The sequence below is a fragment of the Lutjanus erythropterus genome, chromosome 16, assembly GCF_056507025.1.
Source record: "Lutjanus erythropterus isolate fLutEry1 chromosome 16, fLutEry1.hap2, whole genome shotgun sequence".
Taxonomy (NCBI): domain Eukaryota; kingdom Metazoa; phylum Chordata; class Actinopteri; order Lutjaniformes; family Lutjanidae; genus Lutjanus; species Lutjanus erythropterus.
Window position 1 is genome coordinate 20,722,136 of NC_139332.1, and position 14,742 is coordinate 20,736,877.

A 14,742-nucleotide genomic window follows, 5' to 3' on the forward strand; every position below is an offset into this window, starting at 1 on the left:
GCCTTTCTCAAACACTGGCAGTCCTCAGAGTTCTAGGTCATGGACCTTGGAGGCAGCAGTGCTTCCTAATAATTTGATGAAAATTAAAAGTTGTTTTGTTTTTGTCCATTTAAAAAGTGAGTTATTTATATATCTACATCTGCTCAACAATTTATATCAATAAATGTTAAATTATAATGCATCATTTCAATTGTTCCAAATCCAGTTGGGTTTAAATATTATTACACCAATCAACTGAATGCAATCACACAAAATGAATTGTTTTGTTTTTTTTTTATTAAAAAGTTACATTCAAACCTGAGCCAGTGAAAGTCAACCTGTCTGGTGAGGAAATATAACTCTGAATACATTAAATCTGGATTCATAATGAGTGTGTTCAATGCTGTGAAATCCTGTCATAGCTCAGATTATTTCTCTTTTTTTTTTGTCATGTAATTTATTTGGGAAGGTGGTCCTCAGATTTTTTTTTTTTGCAATCAGAAGTGGGACTTTAAGGAGAAATCTGTAAAGTAATTGCTGTAATAATTAATATATTTACCATGATATATCAGAGACTAACTTTCACTTCTCTGACCACATCACTACTGCTGTGGTGTCCTTTGAAATTTCTGTGCTATTTTTTTGCCCATGTTAATTAGAGTTAAAATTTACGCAGAATGCTGTCATTCTGTTTATGGGTCATAATAAATCATTAAAAATCTTAAAGAAGAAGTAGGTTCTTATAATAGTTCAATTGAGCAATTTGTTTATGGAGTCTGGTAGACAGTAAGACAGGCAGTCACTGAACTCAAACTCCCAAGGGTGTATTTTTTTAGTAGTATGCTTTTTTTTTGAAGATAACAGTTTTAACGTTACATTGACAGATAACTGACAGTTATAAACAGCTGATTAATTTAGAGTGGAAGACTCATCGCCTGTTGTTGTCAAATTACAATGCTGCACTTGTCTTGTGCTCCTGCAGTCTACCTGAGCTTCTTCGAGTCTGGGGAGGAGGGGGTGGGGAGGAAACAACTACCTATTCAATATACCGTCTATGGCTGCAACTCACAATTTGGACTAAATTAATTCACAAAATGTAGAGAAAGGACTGTGGTGGAGAGTGTGTGAGATGTATGTAGAGGCACAAATGTGTGTCATACCAGCATTTTCGGAGAGGGAGGAGAAGTCCTCTCTGGGGTACGAGGCTGAGGGCTGGATGAACATCCCCTCGTCAAATCCCTCTTCAGGCTCTGGTGGAAAGTTGTACACAAAACGCCGCGTGGTGGTCTGTTTTTTCCTCCGTCCGCTTCCAGCTGCAGCATCCGGTGCTTCTCGCTTTATTGCCGCGGGTGCTGCTGCAGCGCCGCCCGTGGCAGGCTCGTTCCAGACGAATACCCGCGCCTGGCCACTCGCCGCCCGTGTTTCATTGGTCTCTGCTGAATCAGACGAGTTGTCGTTGTGGGGGGCCCAACTACCAGAGGCTCCGGGGGTCACCAGGGCACAGCCCTCACCCCCAACCACTGTCACCTCTATGTCACTGCTCTCCTCCTTCACCTTCACCCTGCCGCCTTCATCTTCCTCCTCCGCTGTGTCCTTTCCTTGGTTGTTGCTGGCCTTGATCGACAGCTTCGACAGGATGCTTGTGGCCCAGAAGTTGCTCGGCTTCCGGTCAGGCCCTCTCTGTCCCTCTTTGGCCACCATCTGCCTCTTGTTGTAGTCCACCACCACTGAGTCAGGAGCCTCCTGCTTGATGCTGATATTCAGGGCGTCCTTTATAAACGCCCTGCATGAGTGTACAACCTCTGTCATCTGGAGGTAACTCGCAACAGACATCACCTCAATGGCATTTTGGCTTGTGAGCAGCAGATTCCCGGAGTAGAGAAAGTCGAGGATAACTGAGAAGCCCTGCACAGCAGCAACATCCAGGTGTGTGACTGTGGCCTGGTCCTGGGCCTCGCTCTTGGTCAGACAGTAGAGGGTTTTGAAGTAGCGGCTGCCCGCCACCAGGATGTTCTTGTGTGCGCGGAACACCTGGCCAGAGACCACAATGTTGACGTCACAGAGGATGCCACTTTTGCGTTGCTTGTCCAGCTCCTGGAGAAGCTGGTAACAGTAGGAGTTCTCATTGGGCTTGTTGCGGTAGTCTTCCCCTGAGCAGTTAGTGGCAGGGCAGGCATTGTCTGAGGGCCTCACCGTCTCCTTTTATATAAAAGAGAGGAAGACAGAGACAAATTATTGCATAAGACTTTTGTACTCGCAAGGCATTTGCAAAAGCACGCACAAAAGCACTTATACACTAATATATTTTCTCTTCCTGTAACTCCATCTTTACAAAACAGACATGCACATATATAGCCTCGGGGTTCCCTGAGTTAGACTGACGCACCTGCCCTAGGGGTGAAACAGGTTTGACAGGCTTCTGTTATGGAGGAGGTGGGAAAGGTGTGTTACTTTTAGGCTGGGTAGTATTACACAGCCCTAAAATCATTTTCTTTCCTCCATCAAACTTTGAACCTCACAGAAAATATGAATAACCCATGAAAGACTGTAATTAAACATATAAAAAGGCAGAGTATTTTTCATTTACTAGCTATACAGAAGGAGAGGTCCACCTCATATACTGTGCAGTTAGATATTACAAGACTGCATTGTACAACAAATTACAATGGCTTGTGAAAGCACTGTATATTTTGTGGTACACCAATTTATGTTCTAATTAATAATTTACTATATTTTCCTGAATGCATTTTGACAACCCCAGATAATGTGTCAAAACGTTTTGCATATTTGTCAATCGGTAGTGACATTAGCATCAGTGACTGCTTAATCTATTACAATGGAAACTCCTTACAGTCATCTCATCTGTCTGGGTCACAGATGATTATTACAGCTGAATTGTTTTGTTTTTCTTCATTTCTCATGCAGATTACTGTTTATTAGACATTGGTATATTTATTACATGCTTCTAATGTAATGAAACAGACAGCTTCACTGTTCACCCTCACCAAGGGCTCACTCAAGGGGGAATTTTATTTTTCTGTCTCTATCACCAACTGACTGTTTCTCATTTGAGTAGACTGCACACAGTAGCAAGAGGAACAACAAGTTTCAAGGAGAAAATGTTTGAAACATTGAAGGAAAATTACTATTTTTCCCATCATGATTTCAATGTGCACCCACCACCCCCCTCAGATAATCAGCCAGAAGCAGACGAGTTACTGTAGTTAATAGAATTTCATGTTGTTGTGTATGAAAACACCCAAAATGAACCCTGTAAGCAGACTACTTGAGTATTAAAAGCAGATTACTTAAACTGAATTTGTATATGAATGATTCTGTACCAAGATTTTTGATTCATGTAAGTGGTTTCCACTGTTGCCTACTGAGTCTAGGAAAAAACTCAGGGCTGCATTGAAAACATGTTTACTGTTGAGGTTTTTCTACATTTTTTCAAATATCTGAGGCAATACAAAAATGTTCACCACCAAAAACAAAAAGAATCAGAAATGCAAGAGACATCATCTACGATTACTTTTATAGACTTCTGAAAACACTGTTCATCAAGATTTCGCTTTTACAAGTTGACAGGTTTTTCAGTTTTTAAATTTCATTTAAAGCAACAGGGAGGAATTGATTTGCCAGGAACATAATAAAAGGCTCAATTTGTAGTAATACTTGAAAATGTCTTGGTTTTACAAGACTTTTAGACAAAGGCAGATGTTTAATGAATACATTTTCCAATTTGGCATTGCTCATCACCTCCAAAGCCAACTTGGAAAGTAAATTTTCAAGATCAAGATTTTACACACACTTAGTTTCTATGCAATCAAGTCTCTCTTTAAAATATGCAACATCTAAGTTCTGCTGCTAGTGGTCTCTTTCACAATAACAAAAGCTATTTGATGACATCTGACGCTGCACAGGAGTTGTTTTCTTCATCGTTAAATGACAACCATTCCAGATAAAAATCTATCTGACATGACTCAAGCAGAAATCATGCTCACGGACAAAGTAATGTGTTAAGTTTTATTCCCGTTATGTTTAGTCACGCTTGCTGACTTCCTTTCTCACTGCGTATCCTGAGTTTTCCTGGAAGTTATAGCAGCTAACAGCTAGTTGGAAACTCACCACCGCTGGAAACATTTGGGAATAATGTAAGTATACAACTCAACAAAATATATAACATATGTCTAGTATTTTTAAGACATTTCAATGCAGAAATGTTACATATTATAGCTTTAACTCGGAAGCTAGATGTAGAATAGGCCATAATTAGACCTGGAGGAGGGCCGACAAGTGTCCAAAACAGGACACACAACGTGGCTGTAGGATAGGATGGGAGGGAAACTGGCAGAAGCATAGAAAACTACCCTGTAACAGCCCCACTCCCCCTCCCCTGCTCCCCCTTAACAGGGCAAAGGGCCAGGCTGGTACCGAGCAGAGGAAAGGGGAGTATACACACACACACGTATGCATATGCTTACATATGCAAAAATACATGGCCTGATTTATATGCATAATTACACCTCCCAATAAAAATGAAAATGTATATACAGCCTGCATGTATAGAAGTCTACATTACAGTTTTTACACTCAACACACGCTGCAGCATACATCTCCGGCTCATTTTAGAATTGCACAGCAGATGTCCTAATCCAGAATAATTCACATTGCTTGAGCCCTGCATTTTTGCCCCCACCCACCACCATCTCTTCTGCGTACACATGCATGTACACACACACATGCACGCACACACAAACCAAGCTGCCTACACACATACACACAGCTGGGGTTTCAGCTCGAGTAATTCAGATTAAATCCATTTCTCTGAGGTCCCCACCCAGCCCCCACCCCCACCCCTACTCCCTCCACACTGCAGCTCTTGTCCAGGGCAGCCTGGGCACACAGGATAGTATAGGGGGGCTTATCATCCTCTGCCACAGCTGGAGGGGGAGAGATGGAGAGAGATGGGATGGGATGAAATGAGAGGCAGAGAGGGGGGAAAGTCAATGTACTTTGCAAGCTGCAAAGAAATAAAAAGAGGCCAGAAGGACACAAAATAAAAGCAGACAACACAGCAGAATTGTGGAGGAAAAAGTAGAAACAGAGCTGATAGAATTAAGTGTGAAAAGAAGATGAGAAATGGTCGGAGCATAAAAAAGAAAAGCCTGATAACACACGCACAAAGAAGACAAGTGAGAGCATGAGGCAGAGATTGAGAGAGCTGAGACCTTGAGCCGAAACTAAAAGGGTGGAGGAGAAAATGTGGAGCAGAGGGAGCCGGAAAGCCAACACGATAGAGAGAAGGAGTTGGGTCACCCCATTTTAGCCTTCACAATAGCCCGTGTTCTCCCCGAGGCTCATTGTCCACTCACTGTGGGCCTTTGTGAAAGGGCTCGGCACTCACTCTCTTATTACACAGCAGCATCTCCCACTCACAAGCACAGAAAGGAGCCAGGGTGTGGGTGAGGCGGAGAGGATGGGGAGAGCGGAGAAAAAATATTCCATGATATACACATCAAAGCCTCTGGAGGGGCCTGGTCATCATGTTGAGTACTGTGGTGGAATATATTGGTGCGGTGAAGGGCAGGAGTGCTATCACAACAAGAGGGATGGATATGCTTAGATTGTCTGTGGTCACACAATTTTTCCCGCTTTGTTTTGGTCTACTGCTCTCCTCTTCTAATACATTTAGGGCGCGTTCACACTTAAAGGTCTGGCTTCTGAAGTGAACCAACACAAGGATGGTGCATTGGTTCAATTTTCCGTTTGGTCCGGACAGCACTCACAAAGGCATAACTTCAAGGGTCCAGAAATCAATGTCAATCAATTATTTGTTATACAGTCTGTGGGTAAAAAGTCAACAAACGATTTCTACCTGGCTATCATACATCACAGTGCATTCAGTTTCTGTCGGTGTTGATCAGCAGACTTTAGAGGACCACGCATATGAACATCTTGTGAAACAAGGGGTGATAATGAAATTTGATAATGCAAGCATTTCCACTTCGTCTGAGTCCAGGTATATTCCCCCACCAGTCGACGTTTTGGCAGCTAGTACACTAGTCATCAAAACAGGAAGAAACATTTTTAACCAATTAAATGACACAACAGTATACTTCTGTGATTGTTTCAAATGGTGTTCACACTAGAATTGAACTGCCCCTTCGAGATGGACCAGAGAGCGATGTTTGGTCTGCACTGGAGTTGAAGTCTGGTGTACACAGCAACCCAAAAGAACTGCACCAAAGAGGTAAAGGCTCAAAGGTTTGATTCAACCAGCCTAAACAAACATGATGTGAACTTGCCTTTTCACCTAACAAGCTTTCAACTTGCTGGGCTAACCAGTGGATGAATTATACTCAGTATCCTACAACGGGGGTTGCTCCAATACCAAGATCAGAAATGCCTCCCATACAGCCTAAAATGCTGGATTGGGTACCTGCTGGTACACAATTCTATGCACTGATCTGATATCATGTACATTATTAGTCCCTGAAACAGGACCATGCTACATCCCAGAAGTGCATGGAAAATTATTTTAACCTGCCACCATACAATTAGTGCTTAATCCATAACTTGTTTGGTCCGTAAAATGTCTGACAAAATTGAAAAGTGTTGATCACCGTTTTAAAAAATGACTCAAACTGACTAATTGATTATCAAAATAGTTGAAGATTAATTTCATCTGTGACATCCAATCCATTAATTGTTGCAGCTTTACTCAGCGTTCAGCTGACACAAAGGAAAAAATGGTAAACATCTCTACTACACCAAAAATACTTAACTACATTTCCACGCAACAAACTTTCCCCAGGGACTAGAAACCTTTGGATAAAGTCAGTGTGTTTCTACTGCAGGTACCAGGGTCTGAATTAAATATCAGGGACATAATTTTACCTCCCAGAAAGCCGTTGCCGGGGATGTAGTACTTTCCAAAAATACAGGAACTTTGGTAGTAGGGCTTGCAGTGATGACCCTTTCTGATCGGTTGAGTACACACAGCAGCCACCATATTTTAGCTACCATTTTTTAAACATTTTCAGCCACAAACCAGTTTGTTTCTTTCCATTGTGCTTCAGCACGTCACAGACGAAAGCATATGAAAGATGTGTTGACAATGAAGTCCATGCCTTCGAAGTTATATAGTCACACAAAAACAGCTATCGTGTTTTCATATGTCGGCAAACTAATTTGCCTAATTTTCATAAGTCTTCAGACCACAATGGAAACTCTGACAATAATGGGTTAAATGAACCTTTAAGCTCCTTGACAAGTAGTTCCACAGAATACAGATTCTGCGTACTTTGGGTGAAAAGCGACTCTTGTTAAAGATAGTGAGGACTGACCAGAATAAGAGACACAATATGTTGGAAATATCTTCTATCAAATAAACACACATTCCCAGACTCATAGTACCTGGGAAATTGTAGACCAGTTTTATCATTTTGACTTACTGGCCATCCCACCCCTGAACCCCATGACTCCCCACAGCTTTTATCCATTACACATAACAAGGCAATGGGCCAGAGAGGTAAGACTTTGCCTGGCAGTTCTGATACGAGTTGTGCGTATGTGCACACTTTTTGGAGTCAGGCTAGGACAGCCTGGTACTGGATAAGTTGCTCCATACTGGCCTCATCAGCAGCATCATCCTTTCTCCAGATGTGCCACGTGTGAGCTGGGAGCTGAGAGAACCAGCAGACCAACCCTGCACAGCAGATGCTGGAGGCAAAACCAGCCTGAGCCCAGAACGGAGAATGTGGGGACAATATCAGCCTCCCCCAGAATGACGTGGCTAGTTTTTTTATTCGAGCCAGAGATGGTAGGGGTGGAAGAATGAAAGGCAGAGAGAGCGTGTAAGGGAATTCAAGAGGGCGCCGGGGAAAAAGAATCCTTTGATCTAACATGGATGCTTCAAAAGCTGGAGTGAACGGCCAATAAGAATTGATTTACAGGTGGATTAAACAAACCAAGATGGCCATAAATTCAAGCTTACTGAGGCACTGGCCAGTCAGACACACCTCTTTGAGATCATGTGATACAGCACTGTCCCCATGCAACATAATGACCCACTGGAGCCAGTTTTTGTTTACCTTTTACACACACATGTTTGCCTACATCCCCTAACTCATCTACCCCCACCCATCATCAAGCCAGTCCCATGACCAACCCAGCCCTGAGGCCATCTCCACTGGTCCCTCACCAGCTCCCTACATCTACTGTATACCCCCCTCCTTACCCAACCCGTCTGTCCCCAGATGCTAGAACAATACCACAGTGTGCGTTTGGCCCAAGGTGTGGGAGGGCTGTGCCGAGTGTCTCCCAGCCTCCTAACAATGCTCTGACAGAAGAGGCAGAGAAGGGGTGGGGGGAGAAAACGAGGCGAGGGTAGAGTCACTGACGGACTCAACAAGAAGAATTTTCCCTCTGGCTGCACCCCACCCCATTCCCCTGACCTGTGGCCCCCAATAAACATCCCATCTATCTGGCAGACACCAGGCTGCCATGGGTGGGGTCCCCGTTCCCATTCGGGGAGACTTAACTCTTAACAATGAGTGTGCTGTTTGTCTTAACAGAAACTAAAATGAATGGGTAAAAGAGACTTGTCTAGGTCCCCCATATCTGATTTTAACCCCTGGGGCTCAATAAAGTGTTGCGTTATCTTATCTTACACCCCATTTAGACCAGCACAATGACACAGGTAAAACATTGGCCATCACATGTGACTGAAGCAACATGGATGGCTTGATGAGCCTCCTCCTAGCCTGGGTTGAATGAGGTTTGGATATGGCAGGGATTTGGTGAACAGGTGGAAATCTAGCGTCTCATTTCCCATTCAGACAAAAAAGAATTGAACTATTAGATTTCAGTATATCAATTAATAATAATTAATGATTCATTATCGATTAATCAGTCGATTAATTGTTAAAGCAACGTCTCAAGCAAAAATCGCGGAAAATGCTATTTTCAGCCTTTCAGTTATGGAGCTTTCCTGCTTTTTTTTGTCTCTCATCATATTAAACTGAATTTATTTGGGTTTGAGACTGTCAAAACAATACATTTAAAGATATCACTTTGGGCTTTGAAAAACTGGGATGGACATTTTTCACTCTTTTCTGACATTTTATAGAGCTTGCAGCCCCAGATTAAACATCACAAATAACTTTAGTATTTGTTATTTTATAATAACTTAAATAAAACATTTTTTATAGGAGCGAGTAAAAATGACTTAAAGCAACCAGATTTCTGATCGATTTGCTGAACTGAACAAGAGAAAAAAACATTAATATTGAACGCTGAAGAAAGCACAGAGGTGGCTGCCAGATGTGTATGTCTGGGCTGGATGTGAATAAGGTTGTCAAAAGTATTGATTTGTCAATAATTCCTCAATACCCCGTGTTTAAAATTATACATCTGTTAATTAAAATATCAAGTACCAAAAGCTATTAAAAAAAAGTGTTCATTCAAGACCACATTTCAGCTCAGACTCATTGTCCTGTCTGAAATTTGGCTTGCAGCAAATCCAGTGTTCAGTGACTTTTTCTGTACTGGTACTATGTGCAGTTTGTTAATTAAAACAAAGAATTAATTATCCTACTCTTGTGCAAAGGACTTTTTTTTAAATTATACTTAGTTTTGCTGTGGTATCGAATATTGTTTTTTTTATACTAGTGGTGGATCAAAGTTTAAAATGCTGGTATTGTGAAAACCCTAGATGTGGAGAGAAGTGAAGCTAACTTAGTACTGTAATTATGCAATGTACCTGGGAGTTGTGATGTGTATGAAACTACAGATATAAAAGACATAAATATAAAGATGTATGTACATAGATATAAAAATCTATGTACACATTAACAACAAGGGAGACCTTTGTGACAGCCAGTGTGGGTTTTACACAAAACCTTTTACCGATTTTTGAACAATGGAAAAAATGTTTGTAGAGAATAAAATATACTTATTTTTGTCCCAGATACATGATCTCATCTTTGATCTAGGGGAACAAATGCTCTACTTTTGCCTTGTCTTAACCTTTCACCAGTGAGTGAGCATAGGGAACAATCTGAGCACAAGACAGCATCTAGAGAATTAAGGACAACGGCCCCCTTCTCCAAGGAGACCCACATTCACCACAGCTGCCCTGGTGTGCTAAGGCTAATTGAGTTAGCTTTAACGAATGCAGCAGAGGCCTGACTAACGTCAGGAATGGGTGAATAGAACAAGACGTTGCCCCGTAACACCATAATTCCCCTTTAATGTAGTGCCTCACAATGCTGCCTTGCTTAACATATACTGCTGTTCATTATTTTAGCAGTACTGTATATGTGAAGATTACAGTTTTATTCAAAAGGCAGAAAAAGCAGAAAAGCTAATCTGTGGAACACCAGAACAACAAAGAATAATCCAATTTTCATTTCCAACAGTGCGGCAATGGGACTGTATCTTCCCAGCTCTATTCTATGCGAGATAATGGCCTGGATAACCTCTCAGCACAGTGTCTGGGGTCCTTGTTGCTAGGGAGAAGACACACCAAGCCCCTAATCCACTCCTACTGCTCTCCTTACCAATTAGAGATGTACACAAGTTAGTGGATCACTTTAAGTCATTCTGATTAGTGATTGCGTGTGCAAAGGAAGGGAACTAAATGTAGTAGTGCAATCCTCTTCGCTCACAAATTAGAGTCAAATAGCACCCGGCTCTTAATTCCCCTGACAGTTCAGACCATTGTCAGGACAGGAGGTTGGATGGGGCAATGTACAAGGAACAGTAAGTTTTTATTTTTTTTTTTAATATAGGATTGATGGGAGAAATGCCCTTTGACACCAGATTGTTCGTGGAAATATGCACTCCCTGTTTTTATGAGGTCTCCGTAGAAATGTTGCCTACAAGGCAATAAAAATAATGAACCAATAAAAAGACCTCATGCACATCAATAAAGACAGGGTTCACCAAATATAAAAACAGGCTTCAGTGTTTTGAATTAAAAGCAGTCAATATACTATCGTCAATGACTTTAAACCTGCCTACTTCAGGCTTAGGCTACCCACAGTCTTTATATGCCAATTAAATAATGAGGGGTAATTTCCCAGTTTGTATGGTTTCAGTCTTGTGCATACAGGATGGGGGATTAATCATAAGATTTGCCCCAAAAACTACAACACTAGAGCCCTTTAATCCAGAAATATGTGTATGACAGGGTCAGGTGATGCCATGTCATTTTATTTACTGACATCTCTTTCCCTCATTCATGCCTGTTCAAATGGTTGCATATGGGCCGGGCAGGCTTTCAGGCTACAGGCAACATGATTTACTCTCTTCCTCTTGTCCAGCACTGCAAGTGACACCATCTATGGATTTTGGGGGGTCATTCTCGCACAATGCCTCTAATTTAGCTCCCCAAAGGGAGGAGGAGGGTGGAGGAGGAAGAAATGCGCCAGAGGTCACCCGGGACTGCGAGCCAGCAGAACTGCAGGAGAGGCCAAGAGGCGGGGGGTTGGGAAGGGGTGCGGTTCCCCAAAGGCTGATAGGGTCGAGCCCTTGCCATTGTGTGACCTCTAGCAAGCTAGCAATCAAGACAGCTGCTGATGCAACAAAAGAATAAGCTGTACACTGTATATATTAAAATATATACTAAAACACTCTGTTTATTACTTGTTAATGGCTTTTTAAGCAGTTCAAAATGATTAACAGACATTTGTGACCTGCAGTTGATCCTTCAATAGAGGAAACAGCCTCCGGTGTGAGAGTGGCTAGCAGGTGTCATACTGGAGCAGGTTTGAGCGTGTAACTTGACTGATGAGTGGACAGACACTCATTTTTAAACATCAGCTGAATCAGAGAAATGCGTGATACTGACACTGTGAAGCGATTCAGTGTGTTTTGCCGTTCAATAATTCAGTTAGTCGACATTAGCCTCGCTAGGGGCTTTCCACTGCCGTCACTGGGCATCTACCTCCGGCTACACAGCCAAGCTACCAGCGGCTAGTTGGCTAAGCTAGTCGGTAGCTCAGGTTAGCAGGCTGATGCTAGCTAATTAGCCAGGAGGCGATATTTTTTCCTAGGATAGCCACGGAATGACCCGCCCTACTCCGCCTCTGATTGGCTTTCCTTGATATGCTACCCAATCATCACTCCTCAAGCCTAAACCTCACAAACTTTAACCAACAAAAGAAAGGAGTACCAGCCAATCTAAGGCAGAGTAGGGCAGGTCTTTCCTTTGCCATCCTAGGAAAGAAAACTTTGAAGCTAGGAAAAGGGATTGTGAAGCTTAGGTATTGGCCTATTTTCGCTTTCACTGTGTTTTAAAGTTGCAAAAACTGTCATCAATAGTGCCAAACAAGACACATAATTACATGTTTTGTGATTAATTTGTGGCAGGTGCTTAACAATACGTAAAAGCGAAGTCGACACGTAGTTGAGCTAACGTTACCTGTCTGGTGGGGTCATTTCTCCCGTGTTCAGAAGACAGGTGATGTCTCAGCAGCAAGGCCCGTTTGTAGTTGCGACTGCCTTTGACAAGCTCGTCGCTGTTTTTAGTGGCAATGTTGTGACACCAGGAACACGACATGAGTCCCGTCTCCTGGCAAAATTTGAGCCATGGAAATTCTTGCAACCACGAAGCATGGAATAGTGAGTGTTTCTGAAGCAGCGTCTGCGGTCTCATCTCTACGCCAGATTTCCTGGATCCCGTCTCGTCTCCCGTCGCTCCGTTCCCCGACTCCTGCCCGTCGACGCTGCTGCTGGGACCGTTCCCCGCTGTCAAGCTATCCCCCTCCCTGGACCCGTCTTCTCCTCCTTCCACGGAGCCGACACGATCGTCGCCGTCCCCGGGTGCCAGGCTGCCCCCTTCCGGGTCCTCTTCTTCCTCCGCTTCGGGTTCCGTGCTGTCGCTGACAGACCCAGCGCCCTCCACTCTCTTCTGCGATGATCCGTTTGCCCCCAGATCCCTGCTGTCCTCCTCTTGATCCGGCCTGTTCCCGTTAAATTGTCGGTCTTGACAGGCCGGGGCCTCCCAGCTGTTACAGTTCCCCCCACCGATACCGCTGGAACCCGTTAACCCAGCTAATCCACCTCCTCGGAAAGCCAGCGACCTGCGGTTTCTCTCACCGGACATTTTTTCTTAATATATATCAGAATCTTCACTTTCTCAACAGTATCCCCCTCCGATAGAAATAAGGTGTTTGTACAGGATGTATTTTCCCGAAGAGATGGACCCGTCGTCGTTTCTTTGCTCCGCTGTGGCCCTCCCGGTGAGAGTATGTAGGTTATGCGGAAATAAATAAAGGTTTTAAACGCATAATGAATTTCAGGGTTCTCGCTGCGTCCGCGCAGGCCCCGCAGAGGTCGAATGGCAACGACTTTCCTCCCCACAATGCACCTCGACCAGAGAAAGGGGGGTTGGAGAGGGAGGGGGCGGCTTTTAAAGGAAGATGGGGGTGCTGTTGGATCAGCAAGGGGTCTTTTGTGTTTGAAGGCTGCACCCATTTTCCGCATGCTTTTCATCTTTTGACTTTGCTTGTCTTCTTAACCCATTTGCGTGCCCCACTTAAGCCCTTTCTTTAGCGGGGTTACCATAAGTTTCCCATAATATTTCTATAGGAATTCTATAATAACTTTTAGTGTGTCATACGACAACGTAAGGTGTAATACTTGCATTTTTATTTCATTTTTAAGAGATAAACATATATTTATATAAAGATTTATATGTGGATGTAAAAATCTATAAAGCAATTTATAAATAAATATACAATATATGTATAAATATACGTGTGAATTAATTGTGATGTTTAAAGAAAATAAATGATAATTAATATTTAATTAGATTAGTATTAACACTGTTAAAGTAGTACATTTTTTTGTCAAAATATAAAAGCATAATGGTATGTCACCATGATATCATAAGTTGTAGTATATTTGCTTTTTGTTTCTTATCATAGGAACTATGTGTAAATTGATAGGTATGCATTTTTTAAATAATAAAAAATACATTTGATTTTAAGAAAGTCACGTGATGTGTGATCATTTTGATGTTAAATTAGCATGCTCCAGAGACTAGTAATATGTTAGAGCCCAGTAAAATATTCTAACATATCAACATGTGTCTCAAGTATGTTTCTGTTCCCTGTCATCAGGATTGGGTCCAGCAGGTGGCACTCTTTCATGTGAACGTCCACCTCTCCTTTTCTCTCTTGGTGTGTGTGTGTGTGTGTGTGTGTGTGTGATGCTTCACATACTTGGGTGTATAGTTTCAGTTCTGTCCAATTAAGGGCTTTGCACACAGTGTGTGAACAAGAGTGGGATTTAACCCCGGTTTTGATTACAGTAAGGTGGGGGTTGCATATCTCACTGTAATGGTTAAATTCCCAAGGGGCTAATAAGGCTTGTCATGTACGATTAGTGTATCTATTTATTGCCCTAGTTAATACATTGGCTATAAACTTGACATAACCACCAGCAGAATGAATTTGACAAATTTGATTGCCCTGAAGTGAATAGGACAGCGTATGTCAAACTATTCTCCCAGGTATTAAATAAATGAATAAACCTTGCAGGTACCAGTGATTGAGTTTCTGCCATGGTTACACCTTCAGCTAGATAATAAATCACTGACTGTACTTCTACTGGTATTATTCATTTATTTATTTATTTATTTTGATGGTGGTCATTTCACCACAAGCACAGGAATAAAACCTGTAGTATGGTCCAGAAGATATTGCCATCAAGTTCCAATGCAATTTAAAGAAAGTTTTCAGAACATAAATG

The 14,742-nt window shown here is 42.4% G+C and overlaps 1 protein-coding gene across 2 annotated transcripts in view; it reads right to left on the bottom strand.

Moving 5' to 3' along the window:
* Positions 1–13,393, bottom strand: part of zbtb10 (zinc finger and BTB domain containing 10) — a 29,269-nt gene extending 15,876 nt beyond the window's left edge. For both annotated transcript variants that reach the window (XM_084738529.1, XM_084738528.1), the window contains exons 1-2: positions 12,410–13,393; positions 1,140–2,178 (exon numbers count right to left, since the gene is read on the bottom strand). In XM_084738529.1, coding sequence (XP_084594655.1) covers positions 1,140–2,178; positions 12,410–13,093 — 1,723 coding nt within the window. In that variant the 5' untranslated portion in view covers positions 13,094–13,393. The remainder of the gene's footprint in view (positions 1–1,139; positions 2,179–12,409) is intronic.
* Between the last annotated feature and the right edge of the window lie 1,349 nt (positions 13,394–14,742).